The 25,627-nt window shown below is 36.0% G+C and overlaps 1 protein-coding gene across 6 annotated transcripts in view; it reads left to right on the top strand.

Moving 5' to 3' along the window:
• TAFA2 (TAFA chemokine like family member 2) overlaps positions 1-25,627 on the top strand; it is a 174,104-nt gene that overhangs the window by 78,422 nt on the left and 70,055 nt on the right. For all 6 annotated transcript variants that reach the window (XR_004357421.1, XR_004357420.1, XR_004357419.1 and 3 more), the window contains exon 2: positions 16,079-16,157. Coding sequence is in view for 1 of the 6 variants with exons in the window: in XM_032689590.1 (XP_032545481.1) it covers positions 16,099-16,157 (59 nt within the window). In the remaining 5 variants the exon portion in view is untranslated. The remainder of the gene's footprint in view (positions 1-16,078; positions 16,158-25,627) is intronic.

Here is a 25,627-nt window from a genome sequence, read left to right as displayed (position 1 = left end):
TAAAATATCAGCCAGCTCAATGCAGTTATTGAGAAGCAAGAAAATTGTACAACAGATCACCCTGTAGTTGCTGTAAACTCTGTGGCTTAGCTTATGAAATGAAATGGAAATGAGCTAAAAAAATTGCAAAATGAGATCTCAAGTACTGTGTTAGAAGAGGAAGAAACATAGCAGTCCTCAGGTTTCTGGGTAATATCCTCTGTTGCCACTGGTAGAGAATAAACATTGTGTTCTACTTGGTGAAGCTGATGGCAGATTTTAAAAGCCCCAAATACTTGTCTGAAGTTAAACTAGCATCAATAAATATCCAAAATGTTCAAAACTTTTTAATAGTTTTCTGCTTAATCTCACAGTTTCATGGTATGACAATAAGTTACAGAAAAGTATATGTGTTACTCCCTCTCTCCCTATGGTATGCATTGGCATTTGCTAGACTGCATTTCTTTTCTATTATTCCATCAAATTATTCTTTTAATTTGATTAGGAACCAGTTATGATAATTTTAAAATGTAGTCAAATGTAAAAAAATGCTTCTTGAAATTTTTGTTCTTCCTTATCAAATAAGTTGTTTTTGTAGAATAATCAAGAATTAAATCCTGAATTCATAAATTTCAATATCCATCTTAATAAGCTTTACTTTTTTATAATGACAGAATGGAAATATAAAAGGGATAGAAACATTTAAATTTTGTCACATATAAAAAAATGTAAAAACTGTTAGACCTATTCACTTAATCTTAGATGCCTTACAACATTTTTTACTTCTTTTTGTAGCTCATTAGACAGACCCTATTGGCAACTGAGAAGTGTTTCTTTTGTGTAGTATTTTCATCACGTAACTGACAGTTTTGCCCTGGGATAACCCTCTTTTATTTCACTAAGATATATCTATAGAACAGACTATCAGTTGTGACAAATTGATGTTTCCTTCTGAAGCTCACTCACTTCCTTTGGATTAGCTGCATGAGAACAGTAAAGCTCATTTTCAGTCCTGACTTAAACACAGTGCTGAAGAGTTTTTGCACTTAACCCTCTCTATCACCTATCTTCTCATGAACAACTTTTCCATAATGAACATATGAATAAAACTCTCCATTTAATTTTTAAAAATCTATTTAATGTTGAATTAGCGGAGTTACCAACTTCTAGGTATTCAAGAAATGTAAAATATCTATAATCTTCATACTCTTAATAACACATGTAGTTATTTTGCACTAAAGAATGAAATTAATTGCATGTTATGCTGTAGTACTAATGAAAACAAATAGCAGAAGCTATGTCTTCTGTTACTTGGAATGGATATGTCATGAAAATTATCTGAAACAAATAACAATAAATACACCAAATAGGGTCTTGTATACAGCTTGATATATGGTTATGTTGTGGAAGTCTAATTACTGTGATTGATAATAGCAGCTGTTTATTGCATGCCTTAGAGCAGCTGTACAATGTGTAGTGCTTGAATTTTGGTTGGTCATATTAATTATTAAGTAGAGCTCCCCATTGATTTCTTTGCACTGTTCTATTTTAAAAGGAGGAAGATGAAAGGAGATGGTCTTATCAGGACTGAGAGAAAATTGGGGCTCATAACTTTGTTTAAAAGGTGTAACAGATTGTATGAGCTTCTTGGAATGAGACCTCTCTCAAATAAATGTCAAACTGTAATCCCTTGCCTGGAAAATTAAGAGTCTTGACTCCATTAGTTTTACTATTCATGTATGTGAGAGTGGAATGGTATTTTTTTTTTTAATTCTTTACATTTATTTAACTACGTTATATATTAGGAAATGTTTTATCATGAAAATTTCTTGTTCCACTATTAAGCCAAAGTGTGAGGATATAATAAAAGATGTGTGGGAGTATGAATCTTGATTTCTTTAGTGCAGAGATCAATGTGTCTTCCTCAAATTTTAAAAAGATTGAATTAATTCAGTATTTTCTTATAAATTTTAATTTTGGATAATATACTGTCCTGCATTTTCATTGCTATTTGTAGCAGATAGTGAAGCTGGTGGATGTCTGACACTGAAATGCAAACATTCAACAATAGCCTTAATTTACCGGACAGCATCTTTAGATAATCTGAACATTTGCTTTCAGAACATGCATAACTTTAATGGTAGGGCTACGAAAACCTCCTTGGCAAAGGATTAATTGGAAACATTTTATTAAAAAAGCCAATGTGCATGTCAAGGGCATGCAGCTCTTTTGTTCACTGGCAAAATTTTACTGCAGTGTCTGTCTGCAGCAGTATACTTGCAAATCTCTTCTGCAGTGAAGGTGCAATCCTCTCCTCAGAGTATAGAGTTGAAGGATTTTTTTTCAGACTCTCCAGGATGTGATGAAGAGGAATTTAAAAAATATCTTTCTAAAACAGAACTCAGGGTGTTTGTTTTTCACTAGTTGGAGAACTTCTTATGGTCTTCAGTAAGATATTTTATCCAAGGGAGGCTGAAGAAGAAGGGACTGATGTAGAGCCATTGAAGAATGACATAAATACAGCTGGTTCCCTCTTTGGACAGGAGAACATCTAGTGACTTTCTAGTCTTGTCTTTTCTGTGAAAAATTGAACATTTCCCAGTGGGATCTGCGTCAGGATTTGTGTTTGTAATGATTTCAGGTTTTGACTACTTTAGTGTTTAGACAAGATTATTTCAGTAGTGTTTTGGAAAGGAAAAATGTAGGCAAGGCTGTCATTGGTTTTCATATAGAGAAAGTTGTTTGAGAGGTATCCAGATGAATCATCTTGATGAGTCTAGACAGGAAAGTGGTTTGAAGGGTAAAGCATAAATTAAAGGATATTCCTTTACATTTAGGTTTTTTCCCCCTATCTGTAAGCTGGAAACAGCATATGAACTGACCTAATTTAAAGTGATTTTTAAGTGCCTATACATGTAAAATAGAGAGAATATCTATATATATATCTATATATATAAACATATATAGATATATATATAGATGTACATGTATATAGAAGATGTTTGAAAATTTGTCAATATGGATAAATGCTAGCATCTCCGTTCCCATTTAGGCATATAAACCACACCTTTTTCTATGATTCTATTTTGCTATGGCCTAAAACGTTTTCATACATACTTTTAAATTCATTCATTCAGCAGAGTTCAGCTACTGAATGCCAGAGGAGATTGGCCCCAAAATGTGATCCCAAAGCAATGAGGATTAGGTTTAGTTGCCCTTCTACTGTTTTCTCTCTTTTCCTCTATAAAAAGGAAGAAATGTTAATGCTGACTGAGCATTTCCACATTTAGCAAATAAAAGACAATTTCTATTAGTCAGCTTCATCATACTGACATTTCATAAAAAAGCAACAGAGATTGCTGCTTGATCCATCTGTGGATCTGTCATGCTAATGGAACATGCAAATGCTCTGATGAAGTGGAACATGGTGCCACAAATTCATTTAAAAGATACCCTCCAAAAGTCTCCTGATCTTTCAGTCCTCGAATATTTTTGTTTGACAAAAAACTGTGACGACAAAAAAAATGACAAGAAGGCAGCTCCACAGCTGGAACAAGTCAACTGACAGCAATATACAAAGCCATAGTAAAAAATTATGAGGACTCTGACAAACATAATTAGAATTTTCCTAATATACTTAGTTATATTACTTGATATAGCATTATGCTGGAAAGAGTTTGTAAAATTAGCATGTATGAGGTAGAAAAGATAACATCAGGGATGAGATTATTTCAGAATTATATTTACTTAATAATATTATTTTCCTGTAGATTTTCCTGAGTCCATGTCTTATGTTCTGTTTAATATGGGATTTAAATGGATAGCTCTCAAAACGAGGTATTGGAAAAAAAATTTGCAAGATACTTCAACTTTTTGTCTTTGAAAATACTTGGATGATATTAATGTGAAAAACGAAAGTGTGGAAATTGCCTGGTTTCTGATAAATTCTAAGTGAAGTAAGAGATTTTCAGATCTGAGTTTCTTATCTGAAAACTTGGGCAGTTTTTTGTTTTCTTTAGTTGTGCCGACATTCTGTTTTTAAGAATGTTTGTATCACACTTGAACATGATCAAGGAAATCAGTTGTTGTTAAAAATATATTTCTGTATTCATAATTTAAAGGTAATGCCATAACAGTAGTCTCACATTCTCTGGTACACATAGATACCACTGAAATTCACTTATTTTCTCTAGGGCTTCTTCATCCTCCCTTCCTTTCAAAATTTTAGTGATTTATACTAATACTTATACTTTCCTATCTATCTTAATTTCTTCCAGGATGTTATCCTAATAAATATCTTCTCAATATTCGAGGGAGTTACTTATATATAAAAGCCATTTATTTATAAGTAATTTTTGATTAACTGGTTTGGGAATGCTAATATCTTTCCAAGCAGCATAAAAAGTTGTGGAACAAAATTGAAAAGTGCAGCTTCTGCAAGCACAGTCACACCATCACATGTGCAAAATAGCTGAGCTTGCTGGGGAATCCCAGGGTGAAAGGGAGAAAAGCTACCCTACTGCAAAGCAGGGTATGAGGTGCCCTGGCTGCTCTTTCCATGAGTCTGCAGAGCAATTTGCTTTTGACATGACCTAAAGAACCAGAGAGGAACAAGCTGGAAGCTGGCAAGGCTGTTAGCTAATTCTGAGCTCTTACATGACCACCCTTGTCAGCAGCACACAAGTGACTATTGCTACAGCTGAGGTCTGAAAATTCAAATTATCTTAAGTGCAAACTGAAATTATTATTTATACTGATAAATAAAAGTGCCTTACTATATACTAGAATAGGGCTAATTTCTGCTACACATTCAATTTGATATGAAATTCTAGTTCTGGAATTATTTTCCGAAATTTGAATTTTATTTTTATTTTGTGATTAACTAGTAATAATACATAGAATATAAAGAGAAAGAATAACTTCAAGTTTTTTTACAAAGCATACAAATTAGTGGATGTTCCTTACCTTTGATGACTGTGGTTCTTTGAGCTTGTCAGAATGGAAGCTCTTTAACAAATAAGTAATGAGGTGGTGGGTAATTTGGACTACATAGAGAATGGGGAGTGCTTGGCATGAGATTGGTTGTCCAAGGCTACTGAAAATATGAAATGTGTTGGAAGAATCACAAACCAAAATATTGTGGTTTTTAACTAAAAACTAGAAACCATTGTGTTTTGAATCAAAAGGAAATACTTAGATTTTGAGTGTTTTAAAATTAAAAAAATTCAGGTGGTTTTTAGATGCATTTTTAAGGGAAATAGTCTTTAAAAAATTACAAATTGAAGCAGATGTTTGTTTAAAACATTTTGATTTTTTCAAGATAAATTAATGAATTCATTGGGTTTCTGCTTACGGAGTGCTCTGCAAAAAAAAAAGAAAACCAGCAACAGTCTTCCTATGAAGTTTCATGGAGCTGCAGTTATGCTACAGCGCATTTTTTATCCTGTGTACAGCAACTGTCACATTCCAAAGCTCATGGTAAGAATAGACTCAATCTAAATAAAGTGATGAGATTTTTATAGCTGCCATTAATTTTTGTGAACTCTTTTTGCAGTTGGATGGCCAAATATTTATTTCTCTATTGATACGTGCAGACAATCTTAATGAGGTGACCAGGACAGGGTACTAAAGGATGTGTGAAAATGTGTTCTTCAGCCTAGGTTGTGTTACTGCCTTGGTTTTTACAGCTCCCAAGGATCCTTAAAGTGTGAGAATGGATTGCGCAGTAACACAGTAACAGGATTTGAAGTGTTTCACCTCTAGGGCATTGATTTATGCCCATTGATTTATTCTGGGTTGGCACTGTCTGAGTGGAGTTATTACCTGAGAGCTTTTGTTTGGCCTATGTGAAATTAAAGACTTAAATTTGTAGTGGACAGATGTCCAAATCACAAAATTGCCATCTTGTTTTGCACTAATTATGGTCTTTCAAGTTTCAATAAAGACACAAGGATTAAGTATACATTAAAACTTCGCTCATATCCCTGGTGAGCAATCTTCTTTGTTAAGGTACTTTGTCAGGATATCCTTGACAGTCAGTTACTTCTGTCACCATCCCAAATACCCATTTAATCAGTAATGAAAAAACATTCAAGAATAGACAAACTGTGACACTAACTTAAAAAAGCCATAGAAAAGTTTCAGGATGAGAATTTCTAGTGAATAGAAAACTATTACTCTTGAAGGACTTGGGTACCAGCAGTCTCAAACCCACAGTCATCTCAAATGGTTGATTGTCATGTGCCTGATTTTAGTGAAAAAACAGTAAAAAGTTACATGGATGAATCACATTTGTATTTTTGTATCTCTTGCACTGCAGACTGATGCAAAATAGAAGGTTCACTGGATAGAAGCAATTCATGCTGAAATATGGGGAAAGTTCTACTCCAAATTGGCCAAACTGTATTAAATACAAGAATAGTACCTGGCCCACTGAAGAAGTGTTTGTGTGTGTCCTGTACCAGCTAGTTCATAACTTAGTGGGAGGAATATTAAACCTTTGTTCTGGATTTTCTATAGATGAACTAGCTATAGGGGAGGGAGAAATTGAATCTGACTGGAGCACTGTGAGAAAGGGTAATTGCTGCACAGCTACAGAAAAGACAGAGCCAGACTCTTCCTGGACAGGTACAGTGGTAGGATACAACTCATGACACAGGAAATTTGAGGTTAGATAGGAGATTTTATTTTGTTGTATTTTTTACCCCAGAAGTATGGTCAAACAGTGAAACAGGTATCTGAGCGATGGGTGGTTTCAAATGTCAGGATGTTCCCAAACAAATGGATAATGATCCCTAAAGCCCAGCTGCTACAAGAGTACGAAGCACCCAGATTCCCAGGATGTGCAGTTTGAGGATTTCCAAAAGAGAATGTCTCCACTGGAGAATGTAGCTCAGATCTTGTATCTGAGGGCTTAGGAATGACAAAAATATCTTCCAGGGGCAAACATTAATCAGGAAGATCCTTTGAAATGCATCAAGTAAGGGAGGAGACTCATTGACTTTGGTTTCCTAAAACATCATCTAACAAACTCAGAAGATTCTAGATAATTAAAGGCTAATCAATTTTTATTTTATTTGGGTTTTTTTTAAGATCATGGCTGCTCTAGTCCCTCCTTAATCCTTGGTGGAAAATTGCATGCTAACCTATGTACCTGTAGCCATGTAGCTGCACAGTCCTCTTCACTGTTTCTAGATAATTAATAAGACTCCGTGTGAGATCCTGATCTTCTTCCTGTGTGGAAGAAGTTGGGATTATTTTAAAAACCACTGTTTTAATTAATAGAATCACAGAATGTTTTGGATTAGAAGGGATCTTCAATGTATTCTTTCAGTTCAGGGCACATCAATTTTGTTGGTAAAGAAGGCAAAATAGAGGAAAGGATAGGAAAATGCAGTTTTGAGAGGTGTAACTTGAAATTTTACATGTGCCTGTTGTATGTGGTAAGGAATTTTTACACTATAAAGAACAGTGAGCATTTACTGAGTGCAGGTCTGGGTCAAAATACTTAGTGCTCTGCAAGGTGAATTGGTTACATATTTGGGACAGACTTTCAGTGGACATCGGTGATATGTTGTCAGTAGAATGGGAGCAGAATAACAGTAGTATTTCACATTAAACCAGTAAGGAGACATTCTCCCTAAACTTGAAAAATCCTGGATTTTTTATAGTCATTTCCCTAGTTGATTTGTTCTACCAATTAAATCACATCTTGCAGATGCAGCATCACCATCTCTTTTATGTAAACTACTAAACTGATGACTGGTTCTTTGAAAGTAATTGTTTATTACCTCATTTGTGTATTTTTTCTTCATTTTTTTGATTTGCTAAGTCAAAAAATTGCCTTATTTTTATGAAAGCCAGCTTTTAACATAGGCTGGTTTGTTGGTTCATTAAATAAAAGACATTAAAAGATTACCGCAGGTGCAGGGAGTTATGCAGTGTAGTTTCAACCTTTAGTGAGTAAAACTTACACATATGCAAAATTTTGCTACTGAAATCTGTTACTAGCTTTGTCAGCTGGCCCAGCAATATATAGAAACAAAAGAAACTAATTTTCTTGGATTAGTGCAGTGATAAAGTACATGGCATTGTCTTTTGGAGAAAAAGCTCAAAGGGAAATATGCTGTGGTTTATGTTACCCTTCGTTCTGTTTTCCTTTCTGGTTTCTTCCTGGTTCATTGTTGAAAGCTCAAGTGGTTGTTCATTTAAAAAAATGCCTTTAGGATCTTATTGGCTGTACAGTTTTTATAGATTTAACTAGATTTTTCCCCCCACAGATTTCCTTTTCCATAGGAGCTTTTCTCCTCCCACCCTTCCCTACCAAGAAATCTCCTTTTAGATGCAACGGAGGAGGTGACAGGGCCAAGTGGAGTAAGAGAAGATGGTTGCTGCGGCAACAAAATAAACTTGGCCAGGCATCTGGGGCTCCTGTAAATTGTATTTCCAAGGCAGCTGGGCTGGATGAGTTTCCCAGGGCACTGGTTTGCAGACCTCAGAGGCAGCTCCTTGGGCTCAGTGCTGCCACCACCTTATGCTGCTGCCACTCACGTGCAGTTGCCTCCTCACAGGAAGGACTGTGTCCTCACTGCCACCCGTGGTCTGGGTTTCACTGGGATGTGCTGCGAGGGAGCAGCAGTCCTATGGCCACATAAAAGCAAGAGGGATCCACTGCCTATCTATTGCTTGTTAAGCAGACACAAGTTGTTCTGTATGTGCGTGTGAAGGGTGCCACACTAGGTCTGAACCAACACGTCCCATTTCTTCATAAGGCAAGTTGGGAGATTTGTCAGTAGGGAAACTCCAACCACAGCTTCTGGCTGCAGAACCAGTATAGACTATGAGCAGGGCCAGCCCTTGCCTGTTTGCAAAGCAGGTGTTTCCCTTACTGAGCTTATTGAAGGCAGACTTACCTATTTTGCAGGCAAAGACCCTAATCTCCTCCTGGAATTGTTGTCAGAGCGTTTCCTGATTACACAGAGGTACCTTAAAATAACTGTTAATCATGTTCAGCTCTCAGGATGGGCTCTGTGCTAGTTTTGTCAGATTAAAGGCTAACAAGAGGATTGCTTTTTCCCTAAGCAGTTCATTGGACTCTGCTTATTGAGACTGCCACTGCCACTTCATTTGATATCCTTAAGCAACCTTTGAGTTCTGTCTGGACTCATCTTTGGTTTACTAGGCCAGGAGGTGTAGGGATGGAGATAGGACCTGGTTCTGTGGCTGCTGCTGCTATGGCTGCAGCAGGGCCAGTGACACTCTGGCAGGCGCAGTGGTTGCTCCTGCTGCCATGGCCCTGCTGAAAATGAATGATTTTATTGGGCAGACAGCTATTGTGAGAGGTTCAGTTCCTCCTCTTGCTTGTAGTCTCGGGTATGCATTTGAGTGAAGTGTTTGGACCCATATTAATTCAAGGAGGAGAAATGCTCAGCACTGCCTCTGGGAAGGAAGCCCTGCTGCAACAGTCCTGGCTGGTGGAGGTGGTCCCAGTTGAGGAGCAGCTCTCTGGGGCTTTGGTGGGCAGCTGAGCACGGGGCAGCTCTGTACCCTGGCAGGAAGAATGGCCAGCCACCTCCTGGGCTGCAAAAACAGAGGCACAAGTGGTAGATTGAAAGAAGGCATCATCCTCCCTTATTCAACACTCATTAGACCTTGTCTCACTGTGCTCAGTTTTGGTCCCCCCTCCTGCTTCCTGATGAAGAGAGAAATTGTCTTTGTATATTCCATTTTTTTGTGTAGACCACCAGATATTGCTATTTCCTCTGGCTTGTCCTATTCTGCTAGTCTACCAGACCAATGCATTCCTGAGGGATTAACCCTGTAACTGGTTTTCTCAGAGAATTATTGACAATCCAGAGGAAACCAGGCACTAATGGACTAATATAAAGCATGACATGATTTTTTTTTACTTGTATCCTGTATCAATGTTGCAACTCTTGGGCCTAGCAACATGTTTGGGAGAGGCTGGTTATTCTCCTGCCTGGGACTGACTGTGTCTGCAGCTTTGCCACAAGGAATGTGGTGGGTTTTCTGTGCAGGAATGTGCCTCCAAGTCAGACTGTGCTTTTGTTCTGTTATTTTATTACCTGACTGTGCTGCATTCTCTTCATTATATGAAACATTTTTGTTCTCCAATATTTTCTGTTGCATGCCTGTGGCTCAAATATATAGCTTTTACCTGATCAAATACTTCTTAGCAGTTCCTTTAATGCTTATGGGTCATGGAACATTAGGCACCAAATAAGGGCTGTCTCTAATAGTGCAGAATGAATGGTCCTTCTGCTGCAAGGCCTCACTTATCACTGTCATAAAAGAAGGAAAACAATATAGCATGTTTTTTGCTGCTTAAAGAAATCAGCAAGGCACTTGAAGAGATCCTTGCACCTGTGTCACAAGTGTTGTGGATTATGTGAAGAACTGCAGCTCTTTCTGCAGGGAAATGTAAGTACAAGGCTTTGGCACTTGTATCCTTGTGAAAACTCAGCTGCTATCGCAAATGGCCAGGATGAAAAAGCAAGAGGCTAGGAAAGGAGGTGGCTTTATTTTTAATTACATAACATTTATCTACTCAGAAGCCTTTTAGTTTTGATAAAAGCTCATCACATGTAGATTGTAATCCTGAAATTCAGAACACAGAGTAATAGGTTTTATTTTGGGGGCTTTTGATTTAGTAATGTTTTTTAACAATCCTAGGAAACAGGTTATACCGTCACATGGATTTACACTAGAGGGTAGAGAGTTTATTTGCTCATGTTCCAGATGTATAGCCTGTAGACAGCATTCTTTAATTTTAATAATCAACATACAGAGTGAAGGAAAAAACCAAAGTTATAATTAACAACCAGCAATATCTAGCTATGAACTGTAGCAGTGGTTCCTTCAGATTGCTTTCATACTACTTGAAATTAACTTAATTTGAAAAAGGTGTTGGCAATACACATAGTGTTAAATGCAAGTGGCTCTGCACACTTACCATTTTTTCTTTAAGTAAATTTTATTTATATGAAATGTTGCATAGTTTCTTGGATATCTATGTACATGAGTTTTTAGTCTCTTCAATTAAAGACAAACTAGTCTGTTTCTTTAATTTGAGAAAACCTAGGATTCATTACATAAATCAGCAATGAGATGCTCTCATCTCAGCAAAAATGTTATTTTTATCAAAATGAAATTTCAGCAATGAAATTATTTGTTGGAATTGCTGCTTGCTTAGTCAGAAAGATTTTTCGTTGTTATTTATTGTGCTTTGGTAGGCATGTGTTCATACACTCACAATTTGCATATTCTGTCCAGACTCTATTTGCAAAATTTTACAATCTAAAGAGCTGACATTGGATGGTTCTGTCTTTCTGAATCATCTATATTTGCAGTTGATCCCTTTGTAGAATCTGATTTTCAGTAGAACAGAGGTTACAGAGCTAAGCTTTAATTTATTCAAAGCACTAGTGTTAGCCAGTTAAGCTTTCACCAAACTTGGGATGTGAACTGTGATAAAGAAAGAATCTTCTCTTATTTCTCAAGATTTTTTAAGTATAGAGCTTCCTCTTTTTAGTGTTTACAGGTAAGATTTGAAAATGTTGGACTATTTGAACATCACCTGATCTTGGTGAAATGATGCAATTAGAAACCTAATATAAGATTCACATTGTGCTCTAATGTATTTTTAATATAAAGTTTTTAATATCAAGTTTTTGGAACAGCCAAACTGAAAAAAATTACTTAAGAGGAACTACATATCAAACCCTCATCAATAATGTACAAGATAGAGTAATTTTTGACTAAACCATTTTTAGTTGGAAAAAATTGACAGGACTGAACTTAAACTGCTTGTGGGAGATCCTTTTTGATTAATTTCCTGGCTTAAAATAGTTTTGAAAAAGTTTTAAAATGGTGGAAACAACCCACTTTGCCATTTTCCAAATTAAGATTTTAGTTTTTCTTAATTGTTGAAAAAATGGTTTTGAAATGTGTTTATTTTATAGTAATATCAGCAATAAAATGAGAATTTTAAAATTGAAATTAGGAATCACCAAGTGAAGTAAGATAGAGGGTATGCCGGAAGGCAAATGTATTGTATCTAAAAGTAAGGAACGTAAAGAAGGTGAGGACATTGTAGCAGTGAATAGAAATGAGGAATGATAAATATATTACAGATAGGGTAGAACTCTCCAGACCCACATACAGAATAATAGAGAATTAAAATAATATTTATCAAAATAAATCTACTAATCCAAATTCCAGCTCCAGTGCAAGGTTACTGCCTAACCATGCATACTTAAATCATTTACGCTACTGTACTTCTGGTTGGATTTCATAAGAAGCATTCAGCATCATTTTAACAAGTATGCTATTGCCTCAGGGATCTTTCTCCTTGGAAAGGCTTGGAATAACTACCTTCAGACACTGGTTTTTGCTTGTCTTGCAGCAGCCTCCCAAATTACATCTCCAAGTGAAAGTGAAATTAAACCAAGCAGATATCAAATTCCTTCACTGAAAATCTTGAGAAAGAATACTTGTTCAATATAGTACCTAGGGAATTAAAGCTGTGTAAGTGATCTGAGTGAATAACTGAGAGAGCAAAGAGGGTTATAATACCGCAACAGTAGTGTAAGAGCATAAACTGTTTAGAATGAATTCTAATTAGGCAGAATATTACTGTTTGTTACAAGAGAAGAACTTTTCTCCTTTCTGCTTTTTATTTTCTTTTGAGTGTTTCTGCTTTGTAGATTTGATCTTCAGCAAATGAATTAATATAGCCTTTTAAAAGAAATAGGAAACAGTACCAAGTTGCATTGTTATATATGCCAGAGAGAAACGGATCAATGGTTATTACAATTTCCAGATTAATTTGCATTCTTTTAACTGACTTGGTCTTTGGAGGAACAGCAGATTAGCTCTTGATTACTAGGGGGTGAACAATTCACAGTGAATAATTTATTTGGGAAATGATTTATGACTTAGAATAATTTATTTCCCTAAATGAATTCACTGGATGTTGTACATGGCTTTTAAGTGAACAATTTTCATTCCATAGATTATTGATAATTGGTTATGCAATTTCCATAATTGCATACATTTGTATACTGAAAACAAGATAACAGATCTTAGTCTCTTTAGCATGCTACTGAATGCCCTGGTATGGCAGAGGTTTAGCAAAACTGGAAATCTGCAGGAATCAATAGGAATTCTGCAATCTGAGGCCAAATTACACAATTTTCATTGTCTTCTTACTATTCCAAGTATGTATTTTTCCTAGCAAATATTGCTTTCTTTCAACTTGTATCTAGTCAGCATGGACAAATGGCTATCGCAGCTATGGAACTATCTGTGTGATGTATTTGCTGTTTATCTGCAGATGGTTTGAGTACAATGCCTACTGCCAATATTAAACAGCTTTTCCAGTAATTTTGGCAGCTGCTTGTAGAGGGTGAAGCAGCAGAAGAGTAATGGAGAGCATGGACAGCTTGTGGAAGAGGAGCACACATGACAACTGTGAGACTGTCTGTTAGATGAGTTTTATTCAAGACGAAATACGTATCTGGAGGCAAGCGTGGACTGGTGGTTGACAATAATGGTCTAGATCTGGAACGATTAGTAGTGGCTTCCAAATCTGAGAGTAACAAAGACTGCTCTGAGATTTCTGGAGTTCAGCATGAATCCAGATACTACTATGAGTGCTCTTAAACTTCTTAGTAGTATGTGCTAACGCTATCCAGAATTGCTGCCATCTCTAGGCAACAGTTAAAGCATATTGAGCTGGACTATTTAAGCTCCTTGAATGGATATATGTATGCTGATAGAGAACCCAGTACTCAGGCACTAGCTCAGGAATTTGTAGATTGGGGGATTGCAGAATTGTAGTAGGTGCTGATAAAATTAATATTTATTGTTGTTTCTGCCCTAGATATCTAAGTTTGTTAGCAGGAGGAAAAAGCTTTCCATTGAGCTACAAAGTCCAGCTGATCACAGCAGAAGACTGAGTGGTTTGATGATTATCACTGCCATCCTGGGAGACTTAGTTGACATTTCACTACACTAACGAGGGGCTTTCTTGTTGCACAGTTGGATTGAGGAAGAGATTTGTTTAGCTTTTACCTGCATCCTGAGCAACTGTGCACTTTGGAGACTGTTAGGGAAATGGGGCTGTCTCTTGACAAAGACAGAGTTTGCTGAACAATGTTTCTTGGAATTATGGCTGTCTGATGTTTGCTGCAAAATATCTGGCAGTACAGAGAAAGCGTTAATGCACTTTGAGAAGCAGCATTTGGAGACTTCCCAAGATTTACACGTGGCCAGTGAGATACTGATGCAAAATTGCTGTCTCCACGGATATCTCATCAGACATATTTTGTATTCCCATTTTGAAAAAAATAAAGATGATTAAAAAAAATCAAGTACAATTTATTTCATTTATAGTTCAAATTATTGAAAAATTCATGCATTAGTTCATGAGTGCTTCATGGACTATATAATAAACTTACAACACACATAGATAGATGCAGTTGTCTTACATAATCATCAGATGCCATTCCTTTACGTCACCTAAACATGACTGCAGTGCTACAAAGCCGAATCTTGATTTTCTTTCCTTTTATTGCCTATCAGTCTTATTCTCAATATTAATACTGTCAAGACTTGGTCATAAATAAAATGGAGTCTGCAGGGTGACAACAGAATTAACTATGAAAATCATTACTACTTTTAAAATTACATCTAGAAATCAACTGAAGAAAATATTCCACGAATTGATAGATATGAATCTGTGTCAAGTATTAGTGTGCACTTTTAAGCAGAATTAACCCACAAAATTCTTAAGGAATGCACAAAATAATTTTTTGTTGTTTTTCATAAATTGGAATTTATAAAGTGTTTCTTCTTCTGCTGTTATGCACAATGTGATAATTTAAAGCTTAAAGGATTTTCTCCCTAAATCACCTATTCAAATCTATATGATGAAAACTTATTTAAATATAAAATTTGAATCTTGTTTTTCATGTGAACTTTTAAAAGCTATTCCAGGAAAGCGTCTCCTTAGTACTTTTACCCATTTGACTATATTGATCTGCAAGTAAGTAAGAATTGTCACATTTCCTTTCTTTTTAAAAAGGATTAATTATATCTACATAGCTTTTTAACCCAATATAAGTCTGGTCTGATTGAATCTTGCCACTTTTTAAATGTTATACAATAATTTACTCCTCATCAAGTGCGTTGGGATTTGTCCATTCTGTGATTGGACTTGATGATCTTAAAGGTCTTTTCTAACCTAAACAATTCTATGATTCTGTGAAGTCGTTCAGTTTTCACTGAAATATTTGAGTTAGATCATGATGATAGAATGGGAAGTGGCATAGTTGACACTTGGCTGTATTCATACTATTCTCTTTATACTTTACAGAACTTGAGAAAGAACCAAAGATGATCATAACATGTTGCACAGTTTGGGATAAGAACTCTTGTTCCCACTTAAAACTTTGTTTATTTTTAGAATGTTTGGTATAATTTCTCATACGTTACTTATGAATATTAAATGAAAAAAAGTAAAGAAGATTTCATGTACTTTTAAAAGTTTTAATCCATTAGAATAGGGAGAAAAAAAATTGACAAGAGAGCTAAAACTAAAACAACAAATATCTACTAAAACATTTGAAACTAGCAGTCCGGCACTCAGAGACACGATAGGGTTTACAGGGCTGAAGACCTTCAGCTAACATCAAGGAGTTGCCATAGGCTCCATGTTTGACTGCCCCTGGAAAAACTGAACATCCAAAATCCATTTAAGTTGGATGGTTGCTGATGCTGGGGGGTGTTGCTTGGAGGTGTCTGCACAGGTTTGGGAAGTTCCCTGCATTCAGCAGTGCAGGACCGGAAAGCAGTGCTGGCACAAAGAAGACTGAACTGTAGTCATGCAGTTTCCTTCAATTTGTGACAAACTTTTTGAATTTTCATTGCTACATTATCTCCTTTTGCTTCCTCATCTCTGAGACCTGTCCCCCCCATCTTCAGCTCTCTGTGCTTCAGTGTAGTCTAGCCTTGTTTCTTGAGTATTTGAGTTCTCTTTTCATTCCTTATTTGTTTTTCTTCTCTTAAAACTGTCCAGATACTGGGAATTCAGGTACCATGTCTGGAGTTCTGGCTTACTTTGCTACAATTTTTGTGGAAAACAAGAGAAACATAACGTAAGCAAATCTCCTCTCTATTCTGTTCCATATAATTAAAAATATTTTCCTCCTTAATTTTTTTTTGAGTGTACACCCTCAGTTTCTACTGTCTACATAATTTTGAATGTTGGTCATGTGAATTGCTACCTTTTTTTATTCTGAACTAAAGTACTCTGGGGTGCATGTTTCATTTTATCTTGAGAAAACTGGGCAGTTAAGGTAATTGGTGGTTTGAGGGGTTTGGTTTCTATTTTAGACAATGTGTACCTAATCCCTGTGGTCTGAAAGTAGCAAAGAAGGCACATCCCTAAGACAGCAAAGGGAAGCTTGGACACTGATGTCATTAAACAGAATAGTTCTTCCAGCTCTTCTCTGTAGTTGAAAAGACTATCTGTTCTGGACTGAGTGACAGGGTTGGTTTGCCCTGTAGTGGTTCAAACACTACAGAATAACTTCTATTGCCAAAACTCCTGAATTCACTGCAAAGGAACTGTCTTGTAGCAATTGCTGAAGTTAGATATTTGCCTCATCATGAAGAATGCAAGAGAGGAAGCTGACCGAGCCCTATTTGTTTATTGATTAGGACTATAAAGGCTGTGACCAAGCAGAGACATAAAGTTGTATTTCCAATTCATCTTTCATTTGTAATGTTTCAGTGACTGAAACAGAGAAATCTGTGTCCAGTTTTACAAATCATATTTAAATCTTGTTAATAAAATGTAGCACTACCATTTCCAGCCTTCTTCAGCTGCTTATCTGAAATTAAAAGCACAAAGAAGTATAACATTCACAAATCATCCATGTTTGGTATCTGGTTGGCAATTTTGAAGTGGTAAATATAAAAGTGCAAGATCATCTGGCTAATACAAAACAAGTTTGAAAAACTCTGGAAGAATAATGGTCATAGAAAGTTCACCTAAATCTCTTGATATAAATCCTTTAGTATTGTGGTATCTGTGTTCATATTGTGCCAGCATACTCATATAAAAATTGTACTGAATTAAAGTAAGATCAACATTAAACAGCCAGAAGGTAAGTAATACAAACTAACATTGACCTGTGCTTCAAAATTTTTAGTAGATTACTAATGGTACGTTTTCTTGCATTTCAGAAACACTTTATTTGTTATTAAGATTTACTTCACCTCATTTTGAACAAGAGAATAGAAAGAGTGTCACTACTTTGAGAAACTGAGACGTTGAGATAGGTAGTACGTAGTCTTTTGGATGGATTTTGAAGAAGTGATATTCTCATTAAGTATGTAAAGCAAGAAGTAGGCATGACATTGTGGGACACAGAAGAGAGAGGCCTATACATGACATGTTTTCCAAGATTAATGAACAGCTAAGTGACCCCTGAACCAGTAATAGTTCATGACGGGTTTTCTCTATAGACCAATTGCCATTTTTAGCAGATAATAGGTATGTTTGAACTTAAGCAGACTTGACTTCTAGCAGCATCCACCATGCATGAAAAGTCGGGGTTGTAATAGTATGAGTCCAAGGATGAGTAATTGCTGTCTGTGAGTCTTTCCCTGAGCTGCTGTTCTCTATGAATACACAATCCTTTTACACTTCCAGCATCCTCTTGGATTCTCATGTAATGAAGGTGCCTTGCTTTCTTAGTGATACCTTTTGATTATTTGGATTCCTGCTGGTACTGGAATCCTGTGGTCCTCTGCTGACTTGGCACTTTCTCCAGTAAGCTGTAGCTCACAGCAGTATCCTGGGAAAAGGAATCCTGATATGTTTCCTATTACAGAGGCCAGTGCCATGAGCATTGCTGGCTTTAGTACGTCATTAACTTAGCTGAAGATAAAGCTTGTAAGCTGTTCTGTGTTCTTTAGTCTTAGTTTGGTACTTCTAGATGGCCTGGGAACTGACCATGCCATGCCTTTGTCTTTGGTAGCTTTTAAAAGGTCTTCTGAACTAGGACCTAGCATCTCACTAGTCAATGACTTATAAATAATGATATTATATAGACTATGGTTATTTCAATGTATAGAAACTGAAAGCAGTGAAAACTTGCATCCACTGTCATGTAAGCAAACCTCATGTTTTAATTACTTCACTTCTTGTCCTAATTCATGAAAAAAGTAATTTGCGTGAAGTACTTTTTGAAGTTCTTAATTGAATAGAACCACGTTTATACTTAAAGTTAAGCTCCTTGCCAAATGAAGACCATTGTGCCACAATGCACAAAACTGTAACAGAAGCTCGTTCTGAGAGAGCAAACAAAAAGAAAACAGAAGTGAAAATTATCATCAATATATGTATTTTAATGGAAAATTAATTTGTTCAAAAATCAGAAAATTAAATTCAAATTTACAAATAAATTTGCTTTCATCACAGTGACAGAAAATATTTGCAAATTATTTCTCACTTGCATTCTGAAAAGAGGTTTCTAGGAAGATTGCACATCAAAGCTAGTGACAAATTAGGCTGCAATGAGACATGAGGGAAGGTCTTCTCTTAGATTAATAAATGGTTAAATGTTAGGAAAAAAAATATTTTTTTTTCTGTATTAAAAGATCATTGGTGAAGTCTAGAAGAATCTATGCTAAACCTGCCTGTTCAAGGTGTTCATAAATGATCTGGAAAAAGAAGTGAATAAGGAGGTGACAAAGTGTGCTAATACTAATCTATTTAGTGAAGTGAAAATGGAAATTAACTGATGAGAGCTGCAAAAGATTTCACAATACAGGGAGATGGTGTGATAAGGTGCCAGATGAAATCCAGTATTGATAGTGATGAACATTGGGAGAAAAAACTAATTTTGCATACATAGTGATGTGCTCTGAATGGTTATTTCCACTCAAGATAGAAATCTTGGAATTATAGTAGATCATTCTATAATAAAGTCAGCGCAGTGCTTAGAAATAGCCAATGATTCAACAGTGCACAAAAGCAGCACATAAAATTAAAAGAATTTCTGGAAAGGAAAAGAGAACAAAGCAAACATCATTATGGCATTGTACAAACTTCTGGTCTTTGTCCTTGAGAACGGGCACACTACTAGGGTTCTAGTCCTGAAAACCATATAGTAGAATTAAAAAAGATTTAGAAAAGATAAAGAAGATGTGACTCATGAAAGGTGTGTGATGACTTCTTAAATGAATAGTGACTTTCTATGCCAGTGTACTTCAACCTGAAATAGAGGCATTAGACCAGCTCTGTGTTGGAAATTTTCCATGGGTAAAGGAGAGTTTATTATGGCATTACCATTATGTGCTTTATTTTATACTGTTATCATTAATTCACAGTTGCCAGAGATAGGATATTGAATTATATGAATGTTTGATTTGATATACGTATGGCTTTGCCTTTTATATCTTGTTCCTATGGAGAGAAAAAAAGATGTAGTATTTTCTTGTGATTCCATGTTCACTTGTCGACAAAGAGTAGACTAGAATTTCTGGACTGAAAAAAGGGTATAGACAGATGTCTGTCTGTCTGTCTGTCTATATGTCTGCACAAGTAAAACATGATAATAGCACATGCAAGGAACTGAAAGCCAAGGAAGTGCATATATAATTTTATATTTTACTCAACTTCTGGAAGACAGTTTGAAATCATAGAATTGTTTAGGCTGGAAAAGACCCCTAAGGTCATCAAGTCCAATGATTAACCCAGCACTACCAGGTCTTACCAGTAAACGACGTCCCTAAGTGCCACATCTACACTTCCATTTTAGTCTATTTTAGTGTTGGTAAGGAATTATATGAAATGATCAACATTGTGTTCAATGTGTATAAATTCTTAGAGAAAAGTAACACCAGCTACCATTGAATATTTATGACCTAAGAAAAATAAGAATTTAGCTAATGAGAGATTTCTGAAAAGTTTTTTGCAGTGCAGTCTTCTGATAAAGATCACATATATATATATACACACACACACACTCTTTTGGAAATAAAATGCTTTGTAATAAGTTCTTCTTGTTTAGAATGAGAGGATCCACACATGGAATTAATATCACTTCATTAATATCTTGTAAATAAACATTTTCCTAGTTAAGGTTTGTTTCTAGCTTTTGGAGTAACTTAAATTATCCAGAACTTATCTTGAGTACCAGCAATACAGTGATATTCCATATAACTCCCTGTGTATGTCTTCTATGTTCAGCTCCATCTCAGCATTTGAAGTCTGAACCCCAAATTTAGAAATGAAAATGGCTAGCTTTAAATTTTATTGGTATAAGAGGCATCTCTATTGTAAAATGGAAGGTAGATAATGAGAGAGATGCTCATTGGTGGAGTAGGAAGCAAATAGAAATGACACGCTAAGACGTGATGCGGATGGGTGGGAGCACTAAGCCATAAATCACAGATTTTCATGGAGGTTACCATGTCTTGCCTAAGTATGGAAAGATGTATTATACTGTAGTATTGAACACCTAGCCTAGATGCTGACAATGAATTCTGTAGTCTGAGGAAATACTGGGTGAAAAGTGTCTTTCCCATTGCTTGTTGTCAAGTTTCTATTTTACAATTTCACTTAGATGCCTGTAATTATTGTACTGAAAGAGACAGTGAATCTAGGATTCCCCAGATGAATAATCAGAGACTAGAGCAGAAAACACAATAATGTTTAGAGATTTCAGTTGCCTCCAAATATGTTGTACAAAAGAAATCTGAATAGCACCTGTGTACCTTTTAACACTAAAATGGTGTATTGTGAGAAAGATAAAGTGTAAACAAACTAACTGAAGGAAGCAGCAACGGGGATAAAAATGCTTGCAGGTAACCTCTATACATTTAAGTAAACTATAAACTTAAGTGCTAATTGCTGAATGCTTTCAAAATACGGAAAACATGTTACATATCAGACAGAAACTGTTAGAACTTGCAGACATGCATGTCAAATGAGGAAATAAATGTGAACTTGGCAGTTTAAATGTAAAATTGCAATGAAACTGAACAAAAACATGTTGAGGGACAACTTCCTAAGGGAAATCGACAAATAACACGCACGCACAAACACACAGCCCTACACTGGAATTGGGAAATTGCAAGAGAATGTGGAAGATAGGTAGATAATCAAAGTCATTGAGTATAATAAGGCCATTGTGCAGAAAATCTGATTTAATTGTATGCATTTATGTACTCTCCAGAGAAGGTTAGGAAAATACCTTCTTCAGAGTCACTGTTTATGGATGATAAATCTGAGGAACTGTCTCAAATTAAAGTGTCAATAAAAGACATTTTTAAGCAATAAAATTAATAGTACCAGATCAACATCATCTAACAGCTCTCATTTAGATGTTCTAAGGAACTTAAATATAAAGTTGCAAGGCTGATAATTGTAATAAGCAACCTACAATTTTGAATGAGTAAGAGGTGGTACCTGTGTTTAAAATGGGGTTTCAGGATGAGAATTACATACCAAGAAATCTGACATTTGCATTAAGCAATTTGATAGACATAATTAGAAAGAGTAGAGTTAGTGAACACCTAGATAAATAGATACAATAAGCACCAATGTGGTTTGGAAAGTAGAGGGATGTCATGAGTCAAAAATCTAGAGTTCTTTGAATGTGTCAGTAAACATTGGATAAGGATGATCCAGATGATACAATCTAGTTACAACTGTGAAAGAGACTATAACAAATTCCTTCAACAAAGACCCGTATTGCCACCTTGCTAAAAGATTGCTGGATAGAAATCAATGGTTTGTTCTTATGATGGAGTGTGGTTACAAATAAAGTCCTGCAAAAGTCTGTGCTGAGCCTGGGCTGTTCAATATATTCATAAATTTGAATTTCACAGACTCATAAATTATTCAGAAAATGAGATGAGCATTGTAGTGAGAAAGTTTGCAGACAAAACAAAGTAATGCCTGGTATTTAAAACAGTCTGTGATGAGATTCTTATGGTACAATACTGAGTTACTGGCTAATAAAATGGCTAATGAAATTCAATGTTGTTAAATACCAACTGATGCATGCAGAGGAAATGGTCTGAACTACACATGCAGAATAATGACCTCAAAATTACGATTGTTATTATCATTTAGCAATATTAGAATCACAGCAAATATTTCATACAGAATGTCACCTCAATGCTTAACAATGAAAAGGAGAAGTAGGTGTTGAAAATTTGAAGGTAAGGCTTTGAGAACAAACACCAGAATTTCATTTCACTAATACAATTACATGTTACACAGGTTGTTTGAATACTACATGCAAGATTAATTCATTCTATCACAGAAAGATGTAGAAGAACCAGAAAGGGTACAGTGAATTTAACCAAATGTGAACCAGAGGCATGGAGCACTGGTGCTATTAGAAAAGACAGTGTAAATTGGGACTCTCCTTTGGAAAATGGACAGGTGTGATGAAATGTGGAAATATGTAATGATCATTCTTTCTTCTCACGCTGCAACTAAGGAGCGTAAGAATGTTTTACGCTTAATTTAGAGGTTTAAGACAAAGAAATGGAAGTGCTTTTTCCTACAACTGATCAGTAAATTCTAAAACTCACCACTATAGGATGTTTTAAAAGGCAAACACAGAGATAGTTTCTGAAAATGATGAAAGGTGTTTATAGTTATTTTAATGGTCTTGGTTCAGCATAAGACCCAGTGAGTCCCCTGTTTGAACTCTGTCATGTGTTGGTGATTTTTAAATATAGGACAGAGGCCAGACTAAGGTTCTAAAGTTGACTTGTATCAAAGTTCACAAATGAACATCTAAGACTTCATTCTCAACAGCTTTTGGCACTCTTCCCCATGCAGTCATCAGCATTTATGCAAAGAACATCTAATATAGTGCCACTATTCTTTGGAAGTGTACTTTTTTTTGGCTGGAATAGTTTTAATTTTCTTCATAGTAGGTAGTATGGGGTTATGTTTTAATTTGTGCTGAAATCAGTGTTGGTAACACAGGGATGTTTTAATTACTACTGAGCAATGCTTACGCACCATCGAGGCTTTGGGCCTCTCATGCTGCCCTGCCAGTGAGTTGGCTGGGAATGGACAAGGAGCTGGGAGGGGATGGAGCTGGGACAGCTGACCCAAACTGACCAAAGGGATGTCCCATTCCATACGGTGTGGTGCTCAGCATTAAAATCAGGAGGAAAGATGGAGCAAGGGGGAACATTTGGAGTGATAGCGTTTGTCTTCCCAAGTCACTGTTCTGTGGGATAGAGCCCTGCTTTCCTGGAGATGGCTCAACACTTGCTTGCCCATGGGAAGTGGTGAACTTGTTTTGTTTTGCTTGAGTGTGCAGCTTTTTCTTTACCTATTGAACTTTCTTTATCTCAACCCATGAGTTTTCTCCCTTTTAACATTCTGTTTCTCTTATCCATCCTTCTGGGGGGAGTGAGTGAGTGGCTGGGTGATGCTGATCTGCTGGCTGACATCACAGGCAATTGTACAGTACAGACACACATGTAATCATGTTTCCAAACAGCAGACTTGAGTTCAGTATCTTCTTTTACATGATGATTCATGTTTTCAGACACACTGTTCATTATATAGGAATCACTTCAATAATGAATATTTTCAGCATTTTGCAAATTATTTTTTAATGGTTCATTGTACTGAAGAGTAAACAAATTCATTTTAATCAAAAATATCTGACAGCATAGTATGGCTTCAGATTCAGCATGCAATTTACAATTTTACTCCTGCTAACAGCATGTATATAAGGCAATGCTTTCTTGCCCATTGCAGAAATATCATGTATATATTGTTTACTTATAGGGTAATATTAGTACTTAATTATGTGTGAAGCAGTGACAAAGCTGGGTAATTATGCTGAAAGGACAATATAATTATCCAGGCTCAGCTCTCTTCTCCCTTTGAGGAAAGGAATGGAATAGAAAAACTGGAAAGTTTATAGGCTGACAGCTGTACTTAATCTGCAAGGAATTTCCTCTGTGCTTGGACTCTCTTTAAAGTTACCAAGGGACTTGGCCTTCGGTCTCCTTTTTGCAATGTTGAGATGCTTAATCTCCTGCTAAATGAACTAACTGGAGTAACAGAAGCAATCCAGCTGCAGTGGCATGGAGCTGTACTTATGTTGGCTGCTCCATTACATACAATGTACAGGTCTATCTATCGCAAGTAGTGGGATTGAAGTTCCAGAGACACAGTGAGATGGTAAGCAAGGTAATTATCTTTTCCTGAGTGCTCCTTCAGCAGAGCTAGGTTTTTGCAACATTCCCTTTTAATTAGAGGAATCATCACCGAGATACATATTTGGAAATAAATGACATTTAAAAGGGAAATATTTTTTGTGTTTAGAACCAATTGTATTTAAATAAAAATATTTCATTCTTTTATCCTTACATGTGTCTGAAGCACTGGCATTCTGGAGCTCTCCTGGAAGGATATCTAAACATGCAGGAGGAATGCTTCAGGTCACCACCATGTGGGGTTTTGTCCATTAGAAGTCAAATATGCTGTCTGTATCCATGTGGAGATAGTTAGAACAATCTGAATAGGAGTTTTATAAGGAAGATTATGTGAAAGAGACTTTCATGAATCATATTTAGAATTCCCTTTTTGTCTTGTCACTGCATGCACTTTTTTTACAAAGGTGTATAGTGATAGAACAAGGGGGAATGGCTTTAAACTCACAGAGAGTAGGTTTAAATTGGATATTAGGAAGAAATTATTTACTGTGAGGGTGATGAGGCTCTGCAATAGATTGCTCAGACAAGTGGTGGATGCCCTACCTCTGCAAGTGTTCAAGGCCAGGCTGGATGGGGTGTGGAGCAAACTGCTCTAGTGGAAGATGTTTTGGAAGGGTAATCTAGGGTTTGGAAGTAGGTGATCTTGAAGGCCCCTTCCAACCCAAACTACTCTATGATTCTATGAATTGTTTTTTCCTCATGATAATTTCAGAATCAAATTTCCAATTCATACACACTGGTGAAATAAAATGCATAATTTCTCACCTGAAACCCAAGTGAAAAATAAACTGCATCTGCATCAGTCAATGTTTCAAATTATCATAAAATAATGACGAACCAGGACTCATTTCCATGTGGGTGCTACTTTGCATTGCTTCTGTCAGTGAGTAAGAGGGAAGGTCAATTAATCGAATACTGTTCTTGAAAAGAACAGAATTGTTTGCAGTAGCAAGTGAACCTCTTCTAAATAATGAAACCTGATGTATTTTTTAATCTGGCCTAAAAACTTGGAAAAACATTTCAGTGCATTTTTCTTGTATTAAGTTCAGGTGTATATTCCTGGAGGGAGTGTCTCAGTCTGTAGAATTTGCTGGTGGTGGCAACTCAGTCCTCATAGATTTTGTCACAGTAGAATCAGTGATGTTTACTCATTTAGTGAATAAGATCAACCTTATTCTTATGGAGTAAAATACATCCTTCTTCATTATGCTGAATATATTTGCAAAAGTAAAGAAGTCAACAATTAAGAAAAGCAATGTGGAAGTAAGCAAAATCTCTCTCTAAAAGTATCTGGTTTGTGTCCCAAATTATGTTTTCAGCTCCTTTAGATAGATCTTCTTGAGCTGCAAGC

This window comes from Chiroxiphia lanceolata, chromosome 5 (assembly GCF_009829145.1).
Source record: "Chiroxiphia lanceolata isolate bChiLan1 chromosome 5, bChiLan1.pri, whole genome shotgun sequence".
Lineage (NCBI taxonomy): Eukaryota > Metazoa > Chordata > Aves > Passeriformes > Pipridae > Chiroxiphia > Chiroxiphia lanceolata.
This window is presented reverse-complemented; position numbering and strand designations above follow the sequence as displayed.